A 19228-nucleotide genomic window follows, 5' to 3' on the forward strand; every position below is an offset into this window, starting at 1 on the left:
TCTCTATCTCTCTCTCCCGTAGCTATCCTATTCTCTGTAACCACCGAGTTTGGTTTGCCTTTTCTTGTAAGCCAAGGCAAGGGTTTTGCCCTGATGAATATAAACACCCGCGGCTTCCTCTCGAGGGAGTAGGAACGCTTCCATCAGACAGCACACACCCATCATGACATAAGTCGCATCGTTACAACTCAAGTCTATTGTCTAACAACGACAATTTGTTACAATCATCGTGGGCTTTTGCTATGACTGCCAAGGAAAACATGCTACTCGTCCGTCACAGTTTAGAAGGCATGCACGTGTACATAGATCATCAATCTGACTTATATAAAATATATTATTTAACATCAAAATTATATCATTAAAAAATAAAACATCTAAAGTTTCTAATGATATATTTTTTTATATGCCTCTCATTAAGTTGGTCAAATTGACGACCTGAATACATGTGCCGGACTTGTAAATTGAGACGGAGGAAGTACGATTATTTCATGACGGTGACTGGTCAGTGGTGGTAGTTGTGCATGGAAATCGAGGAAAAGCCGGAACCGTCGATGGGGCGGAGCTTCAGCGGCGACGACGAGGATGGAGCGTAGACTTCCTGGAACGGCCGACGATGGTGGCTACACAAGCATGACTTGTGTGGTGCTGCGAGGACCTGATGCTCGAAGCACGAACTGGTGACCAACGTGATGCAATCAACATTGGCAAGTGGAGAGGGAGCGCTATGCGATGGTGCTGCCAGGGTCGCCGACGCCGACGGACGCGGCCGTCGTGTTCCGCGAAGGAGTACCGATGGGCGATGGAGGACGTCGTGTTTGCATGTGATGACCAGTTTCTCTTCTCGTGCTTGTTGTTGTGATTTGGGGGGCAAAAGGAAAGGGTGCAACAACGAGATTACGAAACAAAAACATTTTTTTTCAAAACAAAAACTGACTGATAAGATCAGATCGTGGCATACACGGAAACAACAAAATACTTTCCGGTGCATCGCTTCTGGGCATGCCAACATTCAGTCCTATTCTGGCAATGTGTGCAATCGGAGCTGAGGGTTCGGTTGGAAGGCCCCCCTGGGCACATCGAGTCCCACCGCGCTCTCGCAGCTTGGCTACTAGGCTCGTTCGCTGGGGCTTCGGTCGACGAGAAGGAAATCATGCTGCAGGCAGTGAATGGCCTCTGGCTGGCTAGGAACAATACCCGAGATGGACGACAACTTGTACAGCCAGAATCTGCTCAGAGGTGGGTACCTCCCGCACATGGATGGGTAAAGATCAACTCCGATGGCGCAGTTTCAAGGAACGGGGAGCATGGAGGTGGTGGGGCGGTATTCAGAGATCATAATGGGGGTTTCTTGTTAGGGATGTGCCATTTCTTCCCAAATTTGTGTGATCCAGAAGCGGTAGAAGTATTGGCCTGTAAGACGGCACTTCAGGTGGCTGTTGAGAGGAACTTGCAACGGGTCCATGTGGAGCTAGATAGCAAGGAGGTGGTGAGGCAGATTAACCAAGCATCCAACAATCTGTCAGCGTTGGGACATTGGATACAGGATATCAAGGACTTGCTTCGGTCAAGGATGGAGGCCAAAGTATCTTGGGTTCGTCGTTCAGGAAATGGTGTTGCGCACAAGCTTGCTAGAGTTGGTGTAGATGACAATAGGTCACAGCTTTGGGTGGGTTCACCACCAGACTTTATCCTTAGTGTAATTTCTGACGAGATTCCAAGTGTGGGTTAAATAAAGTGCGGCACTAATCCTAAAAAAAAATACTTTCGGTCGGTTGGACTGTGTATATATATCTCACCCGATTACAACTCTATATAAACGGGCTTCTTCTCTTATTACCAATCCCATGCATGCATGCATGCATATATATAAATCGTCTTTTCAAAACCTAAAGTTTCGTGGCGTCGATTTTATCAAGTCGTGAGAAAGACGATCGATGCCGCCTTACTACGTGCCCTCGGATAATCTGCCACGCGCGGAGGCCTCGGGGTCCACCGTGGCCACCGTCGCGGTCGGCGCCGGGGAGCACACGCTCTGGGTGTTAGGATTAATCTTGATTGTATCTGCATGTTTGGTTTTGTTCTGCATGTAGCTTAGATAGATTAGGGAGTTGTCCAATAGGAATTCAGGCACGACGGGAAGAAGCGAGATGTCAGCCTGCTACGCGAAGGGGCATGCAAGACGTGATGTTGTGGTGTCGTGTGATGCGGCACGGCCGTGAGAATCGGCCAGGTTCGTGATGGGCTGGAGTATTGGACGCGTCGGTTTGGACATGAGAAGAATCAGCATGTTAGTTAGTTAGTTTTGCATGTGTACAGGCCCTAGAGAGATTCTAGGAGAGATGGTTATCTTGACGTGGGTACGTGACTTAATGGCCGGTTGTGGAGGCTGGGTTAGTACATGCGCAAGACTATTTAACACTTGTTGTCATGTTTGCTTTGAACGGAGAATACGAGAGAAAGAAAAGAGCTTGGCTGTGAGAAACAGCAGCTCATCAAATTTCTTGTGTTCTTGTGTGTGTTGTGTGAAACAACAAAGAGAGAAGAGGTGAGCTGAGAGAATCAGCTCCAACATTTGGTATCGGAGCTAGGTTGAAGATGACGCGTGACTCTTCAGCGAGTGGAGCGCTGGTGCCGGCAGTGTCCGCGACGGCGGCGGCGGTGACGGCGACGGTGGCAGCGGGAAAGCTTCCATTCCTGCTGCTAACAAGGACGAACTACGCTGCATGGGCGATGAGGATGAAGTACCTCTTGCGAGCCAACGGCGCATGGGCTGCCGTTGATCGCGAGGCGTCGTCCATGGAGGTCGACAAGGGCAAGGAGGAGATGGCCATGACAATCATCTCCCAGTCGATCGACGACATGACGCGGTTGCGCATAGCGGAGAAGGAGACCGCTGTCGATGTGTGGGCGGCTCTACGCTCCATGCACGTTGGCGTCGAGCGCGTCCGGGAGGCGAGGATTCAGTCCTTGCGCTCGGAGTTTGATGGCCTCAAGATGGGTGATGCAGAGTCCGTGGATGATTTCGCGGCGAGGCTCACGACGCTCGTGGGACGCATCCGTGAGCTTGGTGATCCGTTGAAGGAGAAGTACGTCGTGAAGAAGCTGTTGCGAGCCGTCTCCAACAAGTTCATCCATGTTGCTTCTTCAATTGCGTTGTTCGGCGACACCAACAAGATGGCCATGGAGGAGGCCATTGGTTCACTCAAGGCACATGAGGAGCTCGTCAAGGGGCGGGAGACGACGCGTGAAGAGGAGCAACTTCTCATGGCGAGAGGGCATGACTCGTCGCAAGGACGGGGTCGTGGCCGTGGACGTGTCCGCGGACATGTCCGTGGTGGAGGGCGCAGAGACAAAAGCGAGGTACAGTGCTATAACTGTAATGATTTTGGACACTTTGCCTGGGAGTGTCCGGAGAAGAAGAAGGACAACAGGGAGAAAGCACTGCTCGGCGTCGAGGATGAGCTGGCTCTTCTCTGAATGCTGCATCAGGAGTGAAGAATCAAGATTACGGAGGAGAATGTTAGGATTAATCTTGATTGTATCTGCATGTTTGGTTTTGTTCTGCATGTAGCTTAGATAGACTAGGGAGTTGTCCAGTAGGAATTCAGCCAGGGCACGACGGGAAGAAGCGAGATGTCATCCTGCTACGCGAAGGGGCATGCAAGATGTGATGTTGTGGTGTCGCGTGATGCGGCACGGCCGTGAGAATCGGCTAGGTTCGTGATGGGCTAGAGTATTGGACGCGTCGGTTTGGACCTGAGAAGAATCAGCATGTTAGTTAGTTAGTTTTGCATGTGTACAGGCCCTAGAGAGATTCTAGGAGAGATGGTTATCTTGACGTGGGTACGTGACGTAGTGGCCGGTTGTGGAGGCTGGGTTAGTACGTGCGCAAGACTATTTAACACTTGTTGTCATGTTTGCTTTGAACGGAGAATACGAGAGAAAGAAAAGAGCTTGGCTGTGAGAAACAGCAGCTCATCAAATTTCTTGTGTTCTTGTGTGTGTTGTGTGAAACAACAAAGAGAGAAGAGGTGAGCTGAGAGAATCAGCTCCAACATTTGGTATCGGAGCTAGGTTGAAGATGACGCGTGACTCTTCAGCGAGTGGAGCGCTGGTGCCGGCAGTGTCCGCGACGGCGGCGGCGGTGACGGCGACGGTGGCAGCGGGAAAGCTTCCATTCCTGCTGCTAACAAGGACGAACTACGCTGCATGGGCGATGAGGATGAAGTACCTCTTGCGAGCCAACGGCGCATGGGCTGCCGTTGATCGCGAGGCGTCGTCCATGGAGGTCGACAAGGGCAAGGAGGAGATGGCCATGACAATCATCTCCCAGTCGATCGACGACATGACGCGGTTGCGCATAGCGGAGAAGGAGACCGCTGTCGATGTGTGGGCGGCTCTACGCTCCATGCACGTTGGCGTCGAGCGCGTCCGGGAGGCGAGGATTCAGTCCTTGCGCTCGGAGTTTGATGGCCTCAAGATGGGTGATGCAGAGTCCGTGGATGATTTCGCGGCGAGGCTCACGACGCTCGTGGGACGCATCCGTGAGCTTGGTGATCCGTTGAAGGAGAAGTACGTCGTGAAGAAGCTGTTGCGAGCCGTCTCCAACAAGTTCATCCATGTTGCTTCTTCAATTGCGTTGTTCGGCGACACCAACAAGATGGCCATGGAGGAGGCCATTGGTTCACTCAAGGCACATGAGGAGCTCGTCAAGGGGCGGGAGACGACGCGTGAAGAGGAGCAACTTCTCATGGCGAGAGGGCATGACTCGTCGCAAGGACGGGGTCGTGGCCGTGGACGTGTCCGCGGACATGTCCGTGGTGGAGGGCGCAGAGACAAAAGCGAGGTACAGTGCTATAACTGTAATGATTTTGGACACTTTGCCTGGGAGTGTCCGGAGAAGAAGAAGGACAACAGGGAGAAAGCACTGCTCGGCGTCGAGGATGAGCTGGCTCTTCTCTGAATGCTGCATCAGGAGTGAAGAATCAAGATTACGGAGGAGAATGTTAGGTTAATCTTGATTGTATCTGCATGTTTGGTTTTGTTCTGCATGTAGCTTAGATAGACTAGGGAGTTGTCCAGTAGGAATTCAGCCAGGGCACGACGGGAAGAAGCGAGATGTCATCCTGCTACGCGAAGGGGCATGCAAGATGTGATGTTGTGGTGTCGCGTGATGCGGCACGGCCGTGAGAATCGGCTAGGTTCGTGATGGGCTAGAGTATTGGACGCGTCGGTTTGGACCTGAGAAGAATCAGCATGTTAGTTAGTTAGTTTTGCATGTGTACAGGCCCTAGAGAGATTCTAGGAGAGATGGTTATCTTGACGTGGGTACGTGACGTAGTGGCCGGTTGTGGAGGCTGGGTTAGTACGTGCGCAAGACTATTTAACACTTGTTGTCATGTTTGCTTTGAACGGAGAATACGAGAGAAAGAAAAAAGCTTGGCTGTGAGAAACAGCAGCTCATCAAATTTCTTGTGTTCTTGTGTGTGTTGTGTGAAACAACAAAGAAAGAAGAGGTGAGCTGAAAGAATCAGCTCCAACACCGGGTCCAAGGCTACTCGCGGCTCAAGACCATGAACGGCGGCTACCTGGAGTCCAGCGCGTTCGAGGCGGGAGGCCACACCTGGAGGATCCGCTGCTACCACAATGGGTCGTGCAACGAGAACGCCGGCTTCATCTCGGTGTTCCTCAGGCGCGTCACCGCCGATGCAGCCGCCGATGCCGTCGACAAGGGGAGCGTCGTCCAAGCCGAGCTAGAGTTCGCCCTGGTGCACCACCGGGGCACACTGAGAGCATCTTCAACAGTCCGTATGTTCAATCGTCGGTATAAGTGTCCACATCAACAACCAACAGCACGTCATACAAGCTCTTCAATGGAGTGTATGTTAATCGTACGTAAATAACTAAACGGGTCCACTAAACATGAAAGAAACAACCATGCTTGCCTCAGAGCTTGTGTGTGAACCGTTGCTTCAAGTTCATACGATTTCATTCTCTCTTCTTTTATTATGCGACATGTCATCAAAATCATCTATGTGACAATTTTACCAACGATGATCATACAACCATTGGAGATGGCTCATACTCAGATTGGCGGACTTCTCCGAGAACGTCTCCATGGGCTACCCGCGGTTCGTCGGCGTGGAGGACCTGAAGCGTTCCAGGTTCCTCAAGGACGACAGCTTTGCCGTCCGGTGCAAGGTCACCATCCTCCAGGTCCAGGAGTGGGCCGTCAAAGGGGACCCGAGGCCCCGTCGGACGGTGTTTGCTAGGTTCTTTAGTTGCATCCGTGGATAGACGTGCCCTGTTGAAATAATTTTTGCCCATGTTGGGAGAAAATTTATTAAGATATCTGGATTAAATAGGAAAAATGATTCTTGTCAACCGGCTGATTTCTTGGATCCCATCCGCCGCCTCGCTCGCACAACACGCGTTCCACCTGACACGCTGCTTTGTTTCTGGTGGTTTTTTAAATTTTTGCAACACCATCTATGATGCAAGTTTCTTTCATAACATTAGCTATGTTGCATAAACACGAGACAAAAAAATAATTGTGCAACAAATGCTCTATTGCAAAAATAAAACAGCAATCTTCGTTGCAAAAAAAGCATAAAGACGAAGACGAAAAAAAATCTGCAACAAAATCTCTGTTGCAAAAACAAATCTGCAGTAAAACTCTAGTTGCAAAAAAAAGTGCAACATGATTTTTGTTGTGGAAATTTTTTGCAACAAGATCTATGTTGCGGAGATGAAAGGCGTCGATGCACCAAATCTAACGTTCGACGAGCCGGCCGATCTTTTAAAAAGATCAGCCAGCGAACGCGTAGCAGTCCCCATTAAATAGAGTGAGAAAAAACGGCTCGGACCAATAGTTTGCAAAAAGAGGTCGTACCCAAACCTTTCCGCCCCCATGGCCTTCTTCATATCGCCATCTCGTTGTACCTCCTCTCTCCCACCTGGTGGTCTAGCTGGAGTTCTACCAGTCATTGGTTTCCTTAGGTTTTTGTTTGCTATCGGCATCGACGAGGTGGTGATGTTGATGCCACATTGAAATAAGGTCTCTCCGGCATCTCCTTACCTCAACGACGTTTGATCTAAACATCAACAACGGGCTTGTTGCAATTCGTGCGTCAATCAAGGAAAACGGTGGGTTGCCCTTGGTGCCGCAACTTCGACATCTTCTTTAGATTTATTTGCGGGCATGATTTGTTTTCTCCAACCCTTTTGACTAGTGGTGATTGGTGAAGGATTACAACCGTGCATTGCATGGGTGATGCCCCGACCGATGTTCCTTCATGGATTATTAGATCTCGTTTCTAGCAGCACGTGGCTATTGTTGTCTTTGAAGTCTCGTATAGCTAGGTTGTTTGCAGCTGTGTCTTTCCCTTGCTGGTTCAGTGCAATATTATGCTCACACAGGAGGTCTGCGTTCAAGAAAAGATAATAATAAATTCGCAACAAAAAGGATAATAGTACTAGCATAATATACCACTATTTATCAAGAAAAACATTTGTATGTACTATATTCGCAGCACTCGGTTGCATGGTTCTCTTGGTTTAAAAAAAATCTATGTTAACTTGAGCTAATTGATTAGCATGTATATCAGTTTAGTTACGAGGCATCCAAAGCAAGGAGAGGATGGATGAACTCAACAATTTTGAAATTTGACCCATATTTGGTCGGGAAAGGCCCACGGCAACCCCAAGGGACTGTTGGTCGAAAAGGGCCCATGGCAGGCCCAACAAGGATGTTGGTCGGGAAAAATACTCTATGGTCGACAAATAGTTGGTTGGGAAAGGGTGTTAGTCGGCAATAATCTTTCATGGCCGACTATCTGTTGGTAGAACTTGTATTCTCAACCAACCTGGTTGTCAGGGATGTAGTGTTTTTTTTAACCAGACGAGCCCCTTTCCATTACTAAACATAACGGAAATACAAAGTTCGGAACAACAAAGAAACCAAAATGGAAAGCGAGTTCAAAGCATTTTTGAAAAACCCGCCATAGACACTCGTCATCGAGCAACATACGGCAGGATGAAAACCCAGAAACACCATAAAATGCACCAGCAAACCTAACCAACAAAGCCAGGGGAAACAAGTCTTAAAACCACTACATGATGTAGTGTTGCGGTGTAGTGAGAGGAGCATTCGATTCAGTAATTGAAATTGGATATGGAAGTCAACGACTCTAGCCTTTCTACAAACATCGCGCACCAACTCATTATTAAATCCACTAAAACATGGAAAATCATTTCAACTAACCATTTGCTTGATTGTAGCTATCAAATGATGGCCTTAACGACAATGACACCTTCTGAAGAAGGTTTGGTGGCAGTGAACACACGCTTGCTTGAGTTGGATGAAGTGGACTTCGGGAGGATAACTCCCACCACCCTAAATCTGCCTTGAAAGTAGATTAATGCCGGCTTAGGAAAGGCGTCTACTGGTAGTCTATCGACAAGGGATCACATGGCCGAGACATGGGATCATGATCCGCGTCCATACGAAAGAGGATGTGCTACACAGTCTCTTCCTCCTCTAGCGTCTTCCCGATAGCAGCATTTTTGCGGTTTCATCACCTAACACCTTTTATCTTGCCGATATATTGGCCGATTGTGGGCTTCCTTTTCTTAGCGCATCCGGATGTTCACCGTGCGCATATGAGTGTGCAAGGTAATAAGCCATGCCCCGAACAAGCTTCAACTAAAGTTGGTGTTAGACTGTATATACGTAGCGTCTTTATATATAACTGTATATGACTTGTATGGTACCTCTTGGTACCCCCCTTTATAATGAGATAGCCGCACCCACGTTTAGGGTGTCGAGCAGTTCCCAAAACACATTATCTAATATGGTATCAGGTTAGGTTACGATGTCGTCTTCCGCTGCCCTAGACGCCGCCACCGGCTCCCCCGCAGCACCGGCCCTAGCCGCTGCTGCCGCTCCTCCCGCCGTGACGGCCTCCGCCGCTGCTTCGCCCTTCCTCGCCTCCAACCCCCTCGCGTGGTGGCAGCCTCGATCCCCGGCTCAGCCCTCGCTGGGATCGGTTCCGCCGCCGCCTGCTATCGGGCCTGGTGCGGGGGGCGATCCGCCGCTGTCGGTCTCCTCTGGTGGCCTGTCTGCCTCGACCAACGTGGTCGCGCCGTCACCCCCTCGTGGCCCCGCGCCCGTCCCCTCTGGCGATCCCTCAACGCACACCCATGGCGCCACGCTCGCGCTGACCTACGGCGCGCCTCACGCGTCGGCCTACGGCGCCCCGCCCGCGTCGCACTACGGCCCCCCCTGCCTATGGGGCCCCATCGATGCCGCCGTCCTCCTGGTTGGAGCCTCCCTACGGTGCGCCGCCTATGCAGCCCTACGCCGCGCCTCCGGTGCCGCACTACGGGGTCCCACCTGCGTCACCCTATGGGGGCCTACCTGCGCCGACCTACGGCGCCTACCCGTCGTCAGCGTATGATGGTGTGGCGCCTGCTGCTCCTGCACCGTCCATGGATACGGCGCCACTGATGGGCCACTACGTGTCTCCGCCATCGGCTCCCGTTGATCATGCCGCGACACCGTCGCCCTTCTACTTCTCGCACCTCATCCCGGTGCAACTCACGCCCGACAATTACCTGTCTTGGCGTGCACAGGTGTTGCCGCTCCTTCGGAGTCGCTACCTGGAGGGCTACGTCGACGGCACCCTTCCGTGCCCGCTGGTGTATCATCCAGCGTACCATACGTGGGTGGCACAGGATCAGGCCATCCTCTCTGCCATCCAATCGTCGCTCACCTCGAGCGTCTCGTCGCTGGTCCTCTTCGCCTCTACGTCGCGGGATGCGTGGACGGCGCTCCACACCAGCTTTGCCTCTCAGTATCATGCTCGGGCTCATGCTATCCACACTGAACTGGGCGAGACGAAGCTCCGTGACAGCAGCATCACGGACTACTTCAACAAGATGACTGGCCTCTCTGACACGCTGGCCTCCATTGGCCAGCCGCTTCGCCCCGAGGACTTCACCACCTACGTCTTGAACGGCCTCGACGACGACTATGATAATCTCATTGAGAACATCAACGGTCGCGACGCTCCTCTTCAACCTCGTGAGCTCTACTCACGCCTCCTCGGCCGCGAACAGCGCATCAAAGCGCGTCATGCCTCCCCGAGCTTCTCCGCCGCCAACACCGCAGCCCGCGGCAAACCTCAGAAGCCGTCCCCTGGCGGCAAGCCGGCGACCGCCCCTCAGCAGCATCCCCGCGCCTCTGCGCCTTCCGTCACTGGCGGGGGTCACCCGCGCGCTGTATGCTCCTCTTGCGGCGCCCAGCAAGCTTGCCAACTGTGCGGTCTTGAGGGTCACATCGCCTCCCGCTGTCATCGACGCTTCAAAAAGGACTTCCTCGGCATTGGAAACAATGGCAAAGGCAATGACAAGCAGGCTGCTGTGGCGAGCACCGAGCATGGGCACACTCCGTCCTACTCCACTGATCCGGCATGGTACATGGACACGGGAGCTACCAATCACCTGACGAGTGAGATGGGCAAGCTCTCCACCCAGGAGCCATACCGCGGTCATGATCAGGTTCACACCGCCAACGGAGCAGGTATGCGCATCTCACATCTTGGTCAGGCCGCTCTTCTTACACACAATTCCAGAAAACTGCACCTTCGTAACGTTCTTCGTGTTCCTTCTGCTACACGTAGTCTGTTATCTGTTCCTCAGCTTACTCGTGATAATCATGTCTTCGCTGAATTTCACCCTTTCTTATTTTATATTAAGGATCGGGACACGAGAGCCGTTCTGCTTAAAGGTCGTCTTCGCCATGGCCTTTATGCGCTTGATGCGCCACCTGCACCTCCTGCGCCACATTCCCCCCAGGTGTTCGCTGGTGTTCACGTGTCGTCTTCACACTGGCATGCGCGCCTTGGTCATCCTGCTGCTCCCATAGTTCGTCATGTCCTGCATCGTCATGAACTTCCAGTTGTGTCCAATAAAATTGCTGAAACTGTCTGTGATGCTTGTCAGTAAGGCAAGAGTCATCAACTTCCGTTTTCTGAGTCTAGTCGTGTCGTTAAACAGCCTCTTGAGCTAGTGTTTTCTGATGTATGGGGTCATGCCCAAACGTCTGTCAGTGGCCATAATTATTATGTGAGTTTTATTGATGCTTACAGTCGGTTTACGTGGCTTTATCTTATCAAGCGTAAATCTGATGTGTTTGATGTGTTCACTCAGTTTCAAGCACATGTTGAGCGTCTCCTTAAGCATAAGATTCTTCATGTTCAGTCAGATTGGGGGGGTGAATATCATCATCTCAATTTGTTCTTTAATAAGCTTGGGATCTCGCACCGTGTGTCTTGTCCTCATACACACCAGCAGAATGGCGCCGCTGAACGTAAGCATCGCCACCTTGTAGAAACTGGCCTTACTCTACTAGCTCATGCCTCTGTTCCGTTTCGGTTCTGGAGTGATGCTTTCTCCACAGCCTGTTTTTTAATAAATAGGCTTCCCTCACGACTCTTGAAAATGAAAACTCCTCTTGAACTCTTGCTCAATGAACTCCCAGACTACACTTTCCTGAAGGTTTTTGGATGTGCATGTTGGCCTCACCTTCGTCCATACAATAAACGTAAGCTAGAGTTTCGGTCTAAAAAGTGTGTTTTTCTTGGGTACAGTTCCCTTCATAAAGGGTACAAGTGCCTTCACGTTCCTACCAATCGCGTTTACATCTCACGTGATGTCGTGTTTGATGAGAGTGTGTTTCCTTTTGCTGCACTTCCGAACAACTCTACCAATCCTACACCACATGTGCACTCTACTTTACCTTCGCCTGATCAATTTGTAGATGTTGCATATGCTCCTATGTTGCTCCCTAACCATGCTGCAGGTATTGGACGTGGTGCTCGCCTTGAACTTCTGGATGATCAGGCGACCGAAGTCGCTCACGCTGGCGTCGTCGATCCCGTGCATGGCGCATGCACGCCGGGTCGCGCCCGCCAACCCGCTGCTGTGACGCCCGTGGCGGTCACGCCTGTGCCGGCCTCGCCTGTGTCGGCCTCCCCCGCGCCGACTTCTCCAGGCCCAGCTTCGCCCGAGCTGGACTTGCCCAGCCCAGCCTCCCCGGCCACCTCCTCATCGCCTGGCCTCGTGGTCAGCTCTGCCCCGGCTCCGAGCGAGCCGGCCTCGCCCGGTTCATCATCACCGGCCTCCTTGCCAGCGACGGACGCTGGCTCCCCATCGCCACACATCGCCTTGCCTGCATCTGGCTCGTCATCGCCACCAGCGTCCCCTACTGCTGTGGCTCTTCGCCCTCGTACACGCAGTCAGGCTGGCGTTTTTCGTCCAAAGAAGCGCACTGATGGGACTGTTGCATGGATTGCTGCCTGTGTTGCTCATGCCGTTGTTGATCCCACTGCTGAGCCTAGACATTTTCAGGCTGCTCTCGGTATTCCGCACTGGCGCGCTGCTATGGAGGAGGAATTCCAAGCTCTCTTGAAGAATGATACTTGGCGACTCGTTCCTCCTGTTTCTGGGGTCAATATTATTGATTCCAAGTGGGTCTTCAAGGTCAAAAAACATGCTGATGGTTCCATTGAACGCTACAAGGCACGGCTGGTTGCCAAGGGCTTCAAACTGAGGTATGGTCTTGATTATGAAGACACGTTCAGTCCAGTCATCAAGCCTACTACCATTCGTTTGCTGCTCTCTTTGGTTGTTTCTCGCGGATGGTCTCTCCGTCAGCTTGATGTGCAGAACGCCTTTCTGCATGGAGTTCTCGAGGAGGAGGTTTATATGCGTCAGCCACCTGGTTTTGTTGATCCTGCACGTCCTCAGCATCTCTGTCGCCTGGTGAAGGCTCTCTATGGACTGAAGCAGGCCCCTTGCACATGGCATGCACGCCTTGGTTCGGTTCTTCGAGCTCATGGTTTTGTTTCCTCCACAACTGATACATCACTGTTCATTCTGCAGCGTCCTGAGGTGACAATGTACATGCTGGTCTATGTGGATGATATCATCCTCATTAGCTCGTCTGATGCTGCTGCCGACCGCCTTGTTTCTTCACTGAGTGCGGTTTTTGTTGTCAAGGATTTGGGTGCTCTGCACTATTTCCTTGGTTTGGAGGTCTCATGGTCTTCTGTTGGGTTGACTCTCACTCAGCATAAGTACTCTCTCGACTTGTTGCGCCATGCTGGTATGTTGAAGTGCAAGCATGCTACCACTCCTATGTCTGCCACTGATCGGTTGTCTGTGCTTGATGGCGACCCTCTTTCGTCTGATGATGCTACTGAGTATCGCAGCCTTGTTGGTGGTCTGCAATATCTCACTATCACCAGACCGGATGTCTCTTATGCAGTCAACCGTGTTTGTCAGTATCTTCATGCACCCAGGTCATCTCATTGGTCAGCTGTGAAGAGGATTATGCGCTATGTCTCTCTGACCGCCTCGTATGGCTTGCTCCTTAAGCCTACTACATCTTGTGAGCTTTCGGCCTTCTCATATGCAGATTGGGTTGGTAGTCCTGATGATAGGCGATCCACGGGGGGCTATGCAGTATTCTTTGGTCCTAATTTGATCGCCTGGAATGCTCGCAAGCAAGCTACAGTATCTCGCAGTAGTACTGAAGCTGAATACAAGGCGGTTGCTAATGCCACAGCTGAGCTCATATGGGTACAGTCTTTGTTGAGAGAGTTGAGAGTCTCTCAAGATCAGCCTCCAATACTTTGGTGTGACAACATCGGTGCTACATACATCTCATCGAATCCGGTATTCCATGCCCGAACAAAACACATTGAAGTTGACTATCACTTTGTCAGGGAACGTGTTGCACAGAAGCTACTCCGTATCAAGTTTATCTCTTCCAAGGATCAACTTGCTGACATCTTCACGAAGCCTCTTCCACAGCCTCAGTTTGTAGGATGTAGGCACAATCTTAACTTGATTTGTACTTCAGGCCACAGTTAAGATTGAGGGAGGGTGTTAGACTGTATATACGTAGCGTCTCTGTACATAACTGTATATGACTTGTATGGTACCTCTTGGTACCCCCCTATATAATGAGATAGCCGCACCTACGTTTAGGATGTCGAGCAGTTTCCAAAACACATTATCTAATAGTTGGGGCAAAGGCGACCTGCTACGATGATTTTGCAAGCGCTCGTGAGGAGTAACGAGAGGTCCTAGGCCAATAACACTCCATAAATTGGGTTGGCCTCTCTTTGCGTCATCTTGCCGTCGGCCTAGATGATATCAATCTGTTCTGGAGGTGCCTTTCCGGAGAACAAAGGACTTGCAACCTTCATTACAGGATGTTGTCATTTTTCGCTGGGGTGGGGACTGTTAGATAGAAAATGGAACCACCGTACTCCGGCGATCACCGGAGACGAGGTGCCGTGACGAGAGGAAGAAGACAGTGGTTTTCCCGGCGCTCGAACACCTGTGCCGCCAGAACGGCGCGCTCTCTGTATTACTGGCAAGCTCGAACTCGCCCTGCCTCCCACAGCCTTACAACGACACCCACACGGGTTCTTATACCCAGGCCCAGCGCCGGCAACAACCTTGCGCTCCCGCCTCCCCACGCGGACGAACTGCTCCCGCTCTGACCGCGGCCACCTCGCGCACGCCTGCGCGCTGATCGCGTCGAGCCAGCTCGATCGCCGTAGACTCCCGGTCCAAGTCGCGATCCTAAAACTGCGGTGAGCCACACGCACGCACCCACGCACGCCCTAGCAGAACGCAACACACGCACGCACCCTGCCACGAATCCGTCGTGGCCCGTGCACGCGCACAGGCCCTCCTCCGCCGCGGTCCGACGCGCCCGACACATCGAGCTCGTGCCCATACACGCGCTGGACGTGCCCAACGCCTCGCCGCAGCTTATTGACCCCAACAATCTCGCCCTAAGACGCGGCTCAGAACAGGCCGGCATCCTCGACGTCGCCGTCGACCTGCAGTGCATGCTCCGCCACCGGCGCCTTCTTCCACTGCGGGCACTCGCGTTTGAAGTGCCCGCGTTCACCACACTTGTAGCAGCGGCCGCGCCGTTTCCCGCCGAAGCCCGACGCCTCGCTGCGCGCCCCGTCGCCGTCGTCCTCTCCATGTGCACCGCCCCGACGCCGCTCGCGCGCATGCCACTGTGCCATGGTCAGCAACAGCTGCTCGCCGCCGCGATCGCCGCCGTCTTGCCCACGCCTCCGCAGCCTCTCGTCGAATGCCTTGAGACGACCCAGCGCGTCCTCGAAGAGCATCTCCGACACGTCGCAAAACTGCTCGATCCCTGCCACCGCCGCGTACAGGCGGTCCGGCACCGAGTAGAGCAGCTTCTTCACAAGCGCGGAGTCCTCCAGGGTTGAGCCCAGCGCCGCGTACCGCGCCGCCATGCCTCCAAGCCTGCCGGCGAACGCGTCCAGGGTCTCGGACTCCGCCATGCGCAGGAGCTCGAACTCCCCCCGAAGCGTGCCGAGCCTCGCCGCACGCACGCGGTCCGCGCCTACGAACCTAGCCCGCAAGCTCGCCCAAATCTCCGCCGCCGTCTTCTTCGACGCGACTTGCAGCAGCAAATCGTCGGCGAGCGCTCGCAGCAGATAAGCGCGCGCCGGTTTGTCCTTCTTCGCGATCACCGCCGACGCTGCTTCCTCCGGCGGAACCACCGCCTCCCAGAGCCCGGCAGCGTCGAGGTCCGCCTCCACCTTGATAGCCCAGGTGGTGTAGTTCTCCCCCGTCAGCAGAGGAACCGACGTCGACATCGTCGTCCCCGACCCGCCGGAGTACGGGACCAGCGCCATGGACGTCGAGCTCCCCGGTCGCGCGTGGCTCTGATACCAAATGTTAGATAGAAAATGGAACCACCGTACTCCGGCGATCACCCGAGACGAGGTGCTGCGACGAGAGGAAGAAGACAGTGGTTTTCCCGGCGCTCGAACACCTGTGCCGCCAGAACGGCGCGCTCTCTGTATTACTGGCAAGCTCGAACTCGCCCTGCCTCCCACAGCCTTACAACGACACCCACACGGGTTCTTATACCCAGTCCCAGCGGCGGCAACAACCTTGCGCTCCAGCCTCCTCACGCGGACGAACTGCTCCCGCTCTGACCGCGGCCACCTCGCGCACGCCTGCGCGCTGATCGCGTCGAGCCAGCTCGATCGCCGTAGACTCCCGGTCCAAGTCGCGATCCTAAAACTGCGGTGAGCCACACGCACGCACCCACGCACGCCCTAGCAGAACGCAACACACGCACGCACCCTGCCACGAATCCGTCGTGGCCCGTGCACGCGCACAGGCCCTCCTCCGCCGCGGTCCGACGCGCCCGACACATCGAGCTCGTGCCCATACACGCGCTGGACGTGCCCAACGCCTCGCCGCGGCTTATTGACCCCAACAGGGACTGCTGGGTATGTTTTGGGACGGAGGGGATGGAAAAACTTTTTTTAGATATCATAGAAAAGTTGGAAAGCCTTCCTTATCCTTACACAACAAAAACCGAAAAGATAACGTCCACATGTGTGGACTTTTGTAAACCGCTTACACGCATGGATTTCGTACGTTTGTGGTTGCACGAATCTTGACGATTTTTGGCAGATTTTTATTCCACGTAGTAACGGGTTGCTGTGTGGACGTTTATCAGTTCGCCTACACACCTGCTTCGTGCTAACCCGACGTGTGGTGGAACTAGCTTCGCGCACACAAGCCCGCATGCCTGTTAGTTGCCATGTCTTTCCAGTGTTACATGGCAACTGAGTGGAACTGTCATGTCTGCATGCCTGTCAGTTGTCATGTCTTCCCAGTGCTACATGGCAACTGAGTAGAACTACCGTGCCCACATGTCTGTCATTTGTCATGTCTTCCGAGTGCTACATGGCAACTGAGTAGAACTACCGTGCCCACATGTCTGTCATTTGTCATGTCTTCCCACTGCTACATGGCAACTGAGTGAAACTGCCGTGCCCGCATGTCTGTCATTTGTCATGTTTTCCTAGTGTTACAAGACAACTGAGTGGGCCCAGCCACCGCACGTGTGGGCTGCGGGTTGAGACGCCCGGACGTGCGTGATGCATGCCACATAGGTCCTGCGACAAGTACCTCTCACCTGTCACGCGTACGGCAGATATCGCGACCCTAACAAAAAAAAACCTGACTCATGGCCCGTGGTGTTATACAACGGAAACTATCTCATCAAATCAAAGAAAATATCAAATCAAACAAAAGATCTTCCAGTTCACAATATACTCTGTTTAGAAGTTTACGAAGAACTTCCAAGCTACGGCTACAGCTCGAAGCTTCCTCGAAGCGAAGACGCAGAGCGCGTCACTTCTCAAAAGGAAAGGAGCGAGGCTGACTCCTGGCTGAATCCATCCATGTCGTCCCTTACCAATCTTCTGCATATATAAATCTTCCAAACATGATGTAAAGTCCCATCGCATTGCACCGTCGACTGCGTTCCCATCGATCTAGAGAGATGTCGTCGTGTCCGCCGTACTACGCGCCCGTGCCCTCGGATGACCTGCCACAAGAGGATGACTCCGTGTCCACCGTCGCCGCCACGGTGGTCGGCGCCGGGCAGCACATCCTCAGGGTCGAGGGCTACTCGCGGCTCAAGACCATGCACGGCGGCTACCTCGAGTCCGCCGCGTTCATGGCGGCGGGCCACGCCTGGCGGGTCTGCTGCTACCTCATTTGTATATATCTACAACCCTGATGAGGCATGCCAGCGTGGCCTGGGGCCGCTGTCAGTGACCGGATGATGTATTGGACGTCTAGAAATATTCAGCTTATATATTTTTCGAACAGATATAACACTGGAGGGCACACAAGTAAGAAACAACACAAATTGCATTGAGAGAAAATAATGACCATCGCTTCGAACCTAGAAAGAGTGATGTGACATTATGTGCACAACTAGGGTAGGTGAATTCTATATTCTTTGCTAACACTTTAAATTATTATTTTTAACTCGTCAAATGAAAAAAGTATCCAAGGGGCTCGAACCAGCAACCTGAAGATCTCAGATTAACTACCAGAGCCTCCAAAATTTGTTTGCTAAATAGGCTATTGTATTCAGACCTTACACAATATAATTTTTGACTTGTAAGTGTTGCACATGATTTTTCGTAAATGAACAGTATTTTGTTTCCTAAACTTCATAAACATTTTGGAAAATGCGAAAATGATTATATGCTGCATGAATATTTTTATTAAAACATAAATATATAAAATTATATGAATTCTTATATATATATATATATATATATATATATATATATATATATATATATATATATATATATATATATAATGTTCATGTAATCCAAATAATATCAATTTTGTTTTAAGACATTAATCTATATCTATACCTAATAATAAAGCGGCTACTACTTCCGACGGAAAACCCACCGCGGTATTTTTATAAAAAAGCCTCTGTATTTTTTGTTATTTAACCCGCGCTTCATCATTTATCTGCAACGTAAAAGAAAAAAACGATTCGCTGCAAAAATTATACCTGTACGCATCGCCTCCTCCCGTCGACCCTGGGCCACCCTGGCCTGTGCCCAGGCCGCCGCCACACCACTCGCCGTCGCGACCGACCTCAACCGCCACCGCTGTCGATCTCAACCCACCCGCCTCCGCGGCCGTACCTCTCCCCACTCACTGCCCCCGTTGCGGCGCTCGAGCGCATCGCGTCGACCCTGGTCCACCCAGGCATGTGCCCAGGCCGCTGCCACACCACTCGCCGCCGCGACTGACCTCAACCACCACTGTTGTCGTTCTCAACCCACCCGCCTCCGCGGTCGTACCTCTGCCCGCTTGATGCCCCCGTTTCGACGCTCGAGCACAGCTTCTGGATCAAATCAACGCGACAGCTACAGTGATTGGGGATGATGCGTCTGCTCGATGCAGAACGGCGGCGGCACGGCGGAGCGAAGTACTTGCAGGTGGAGGCGGGCCTCTATGGCTCACACGGGGAACTCCGAGGTTATGGCGCGGCAACAGCGACTCCTTATGGCCAGATAGAGGCATCTAACCCTTGCTCCCCTCATCATATCCCCTCCTCCGGTAGGAACTCATCATCTGGTGAGATCCCCTCTCCATGTCTCCAACCAAGTGCCAAGCACCGTCAATAAATTTTGTTTTGTGGGGATTTGTTTGCTGATGAATGAATGTATTGAATGTAAGATTGTATTGTTGTAGAGACAGAGAATGAAACACCACCTTCAATTTGTCATCTGATCCCACATTCTCTACCCCATGAGCGAAATAA

At 52.3% G+C, this 19228-nt stretch overlaps 1 protein-coding gene across 1 annotated transcript; it reads right to left on the minus strand.

Annotated features, from left to right (window-relative positions):
• Window positions 1–14885: 14885 nt before the first annotated feature.
• LOC123425145 lies at window positions 14886–15401 on the minus strand. The gene has a single exon (XM_045108819.1). The coding sequence runs from the start codon at window positions 15399–15401 to the stop codon at window positions 14886–14888; it is 516 nt and encodes a 171-aa protein (XP_044964754.1).
• Between the last annotated feature and the right edge of the window lie 3827 nt (window positions 15402–19228).

Source organism: Hordeum vulgare, chromosome 2H (assembly GCF_904849725.1).
Source record: "Hordeum vulgare subsp. vulgare chromosome 2H, MorexV3_pseudomolecules_assembly, whole genome shotgun sequence".
Classification (NCBI taxonomy): domain Eukaryota; kingdom Viridiplantae; phylum Streptophyta; class Magnoliopsida; order Poales; family Poaceae; genus Hordeum; species Hordeum vulgare.

Coding starts and splice junctions, on each gene's coding strand:
- LOC123425145 (XM_045108819.1), bottom strand. CDS start 15,401: ATGGCGGAGTCCGAGACCCTGGACGCGTTCGCCGGCAGGCTTGGAGGC.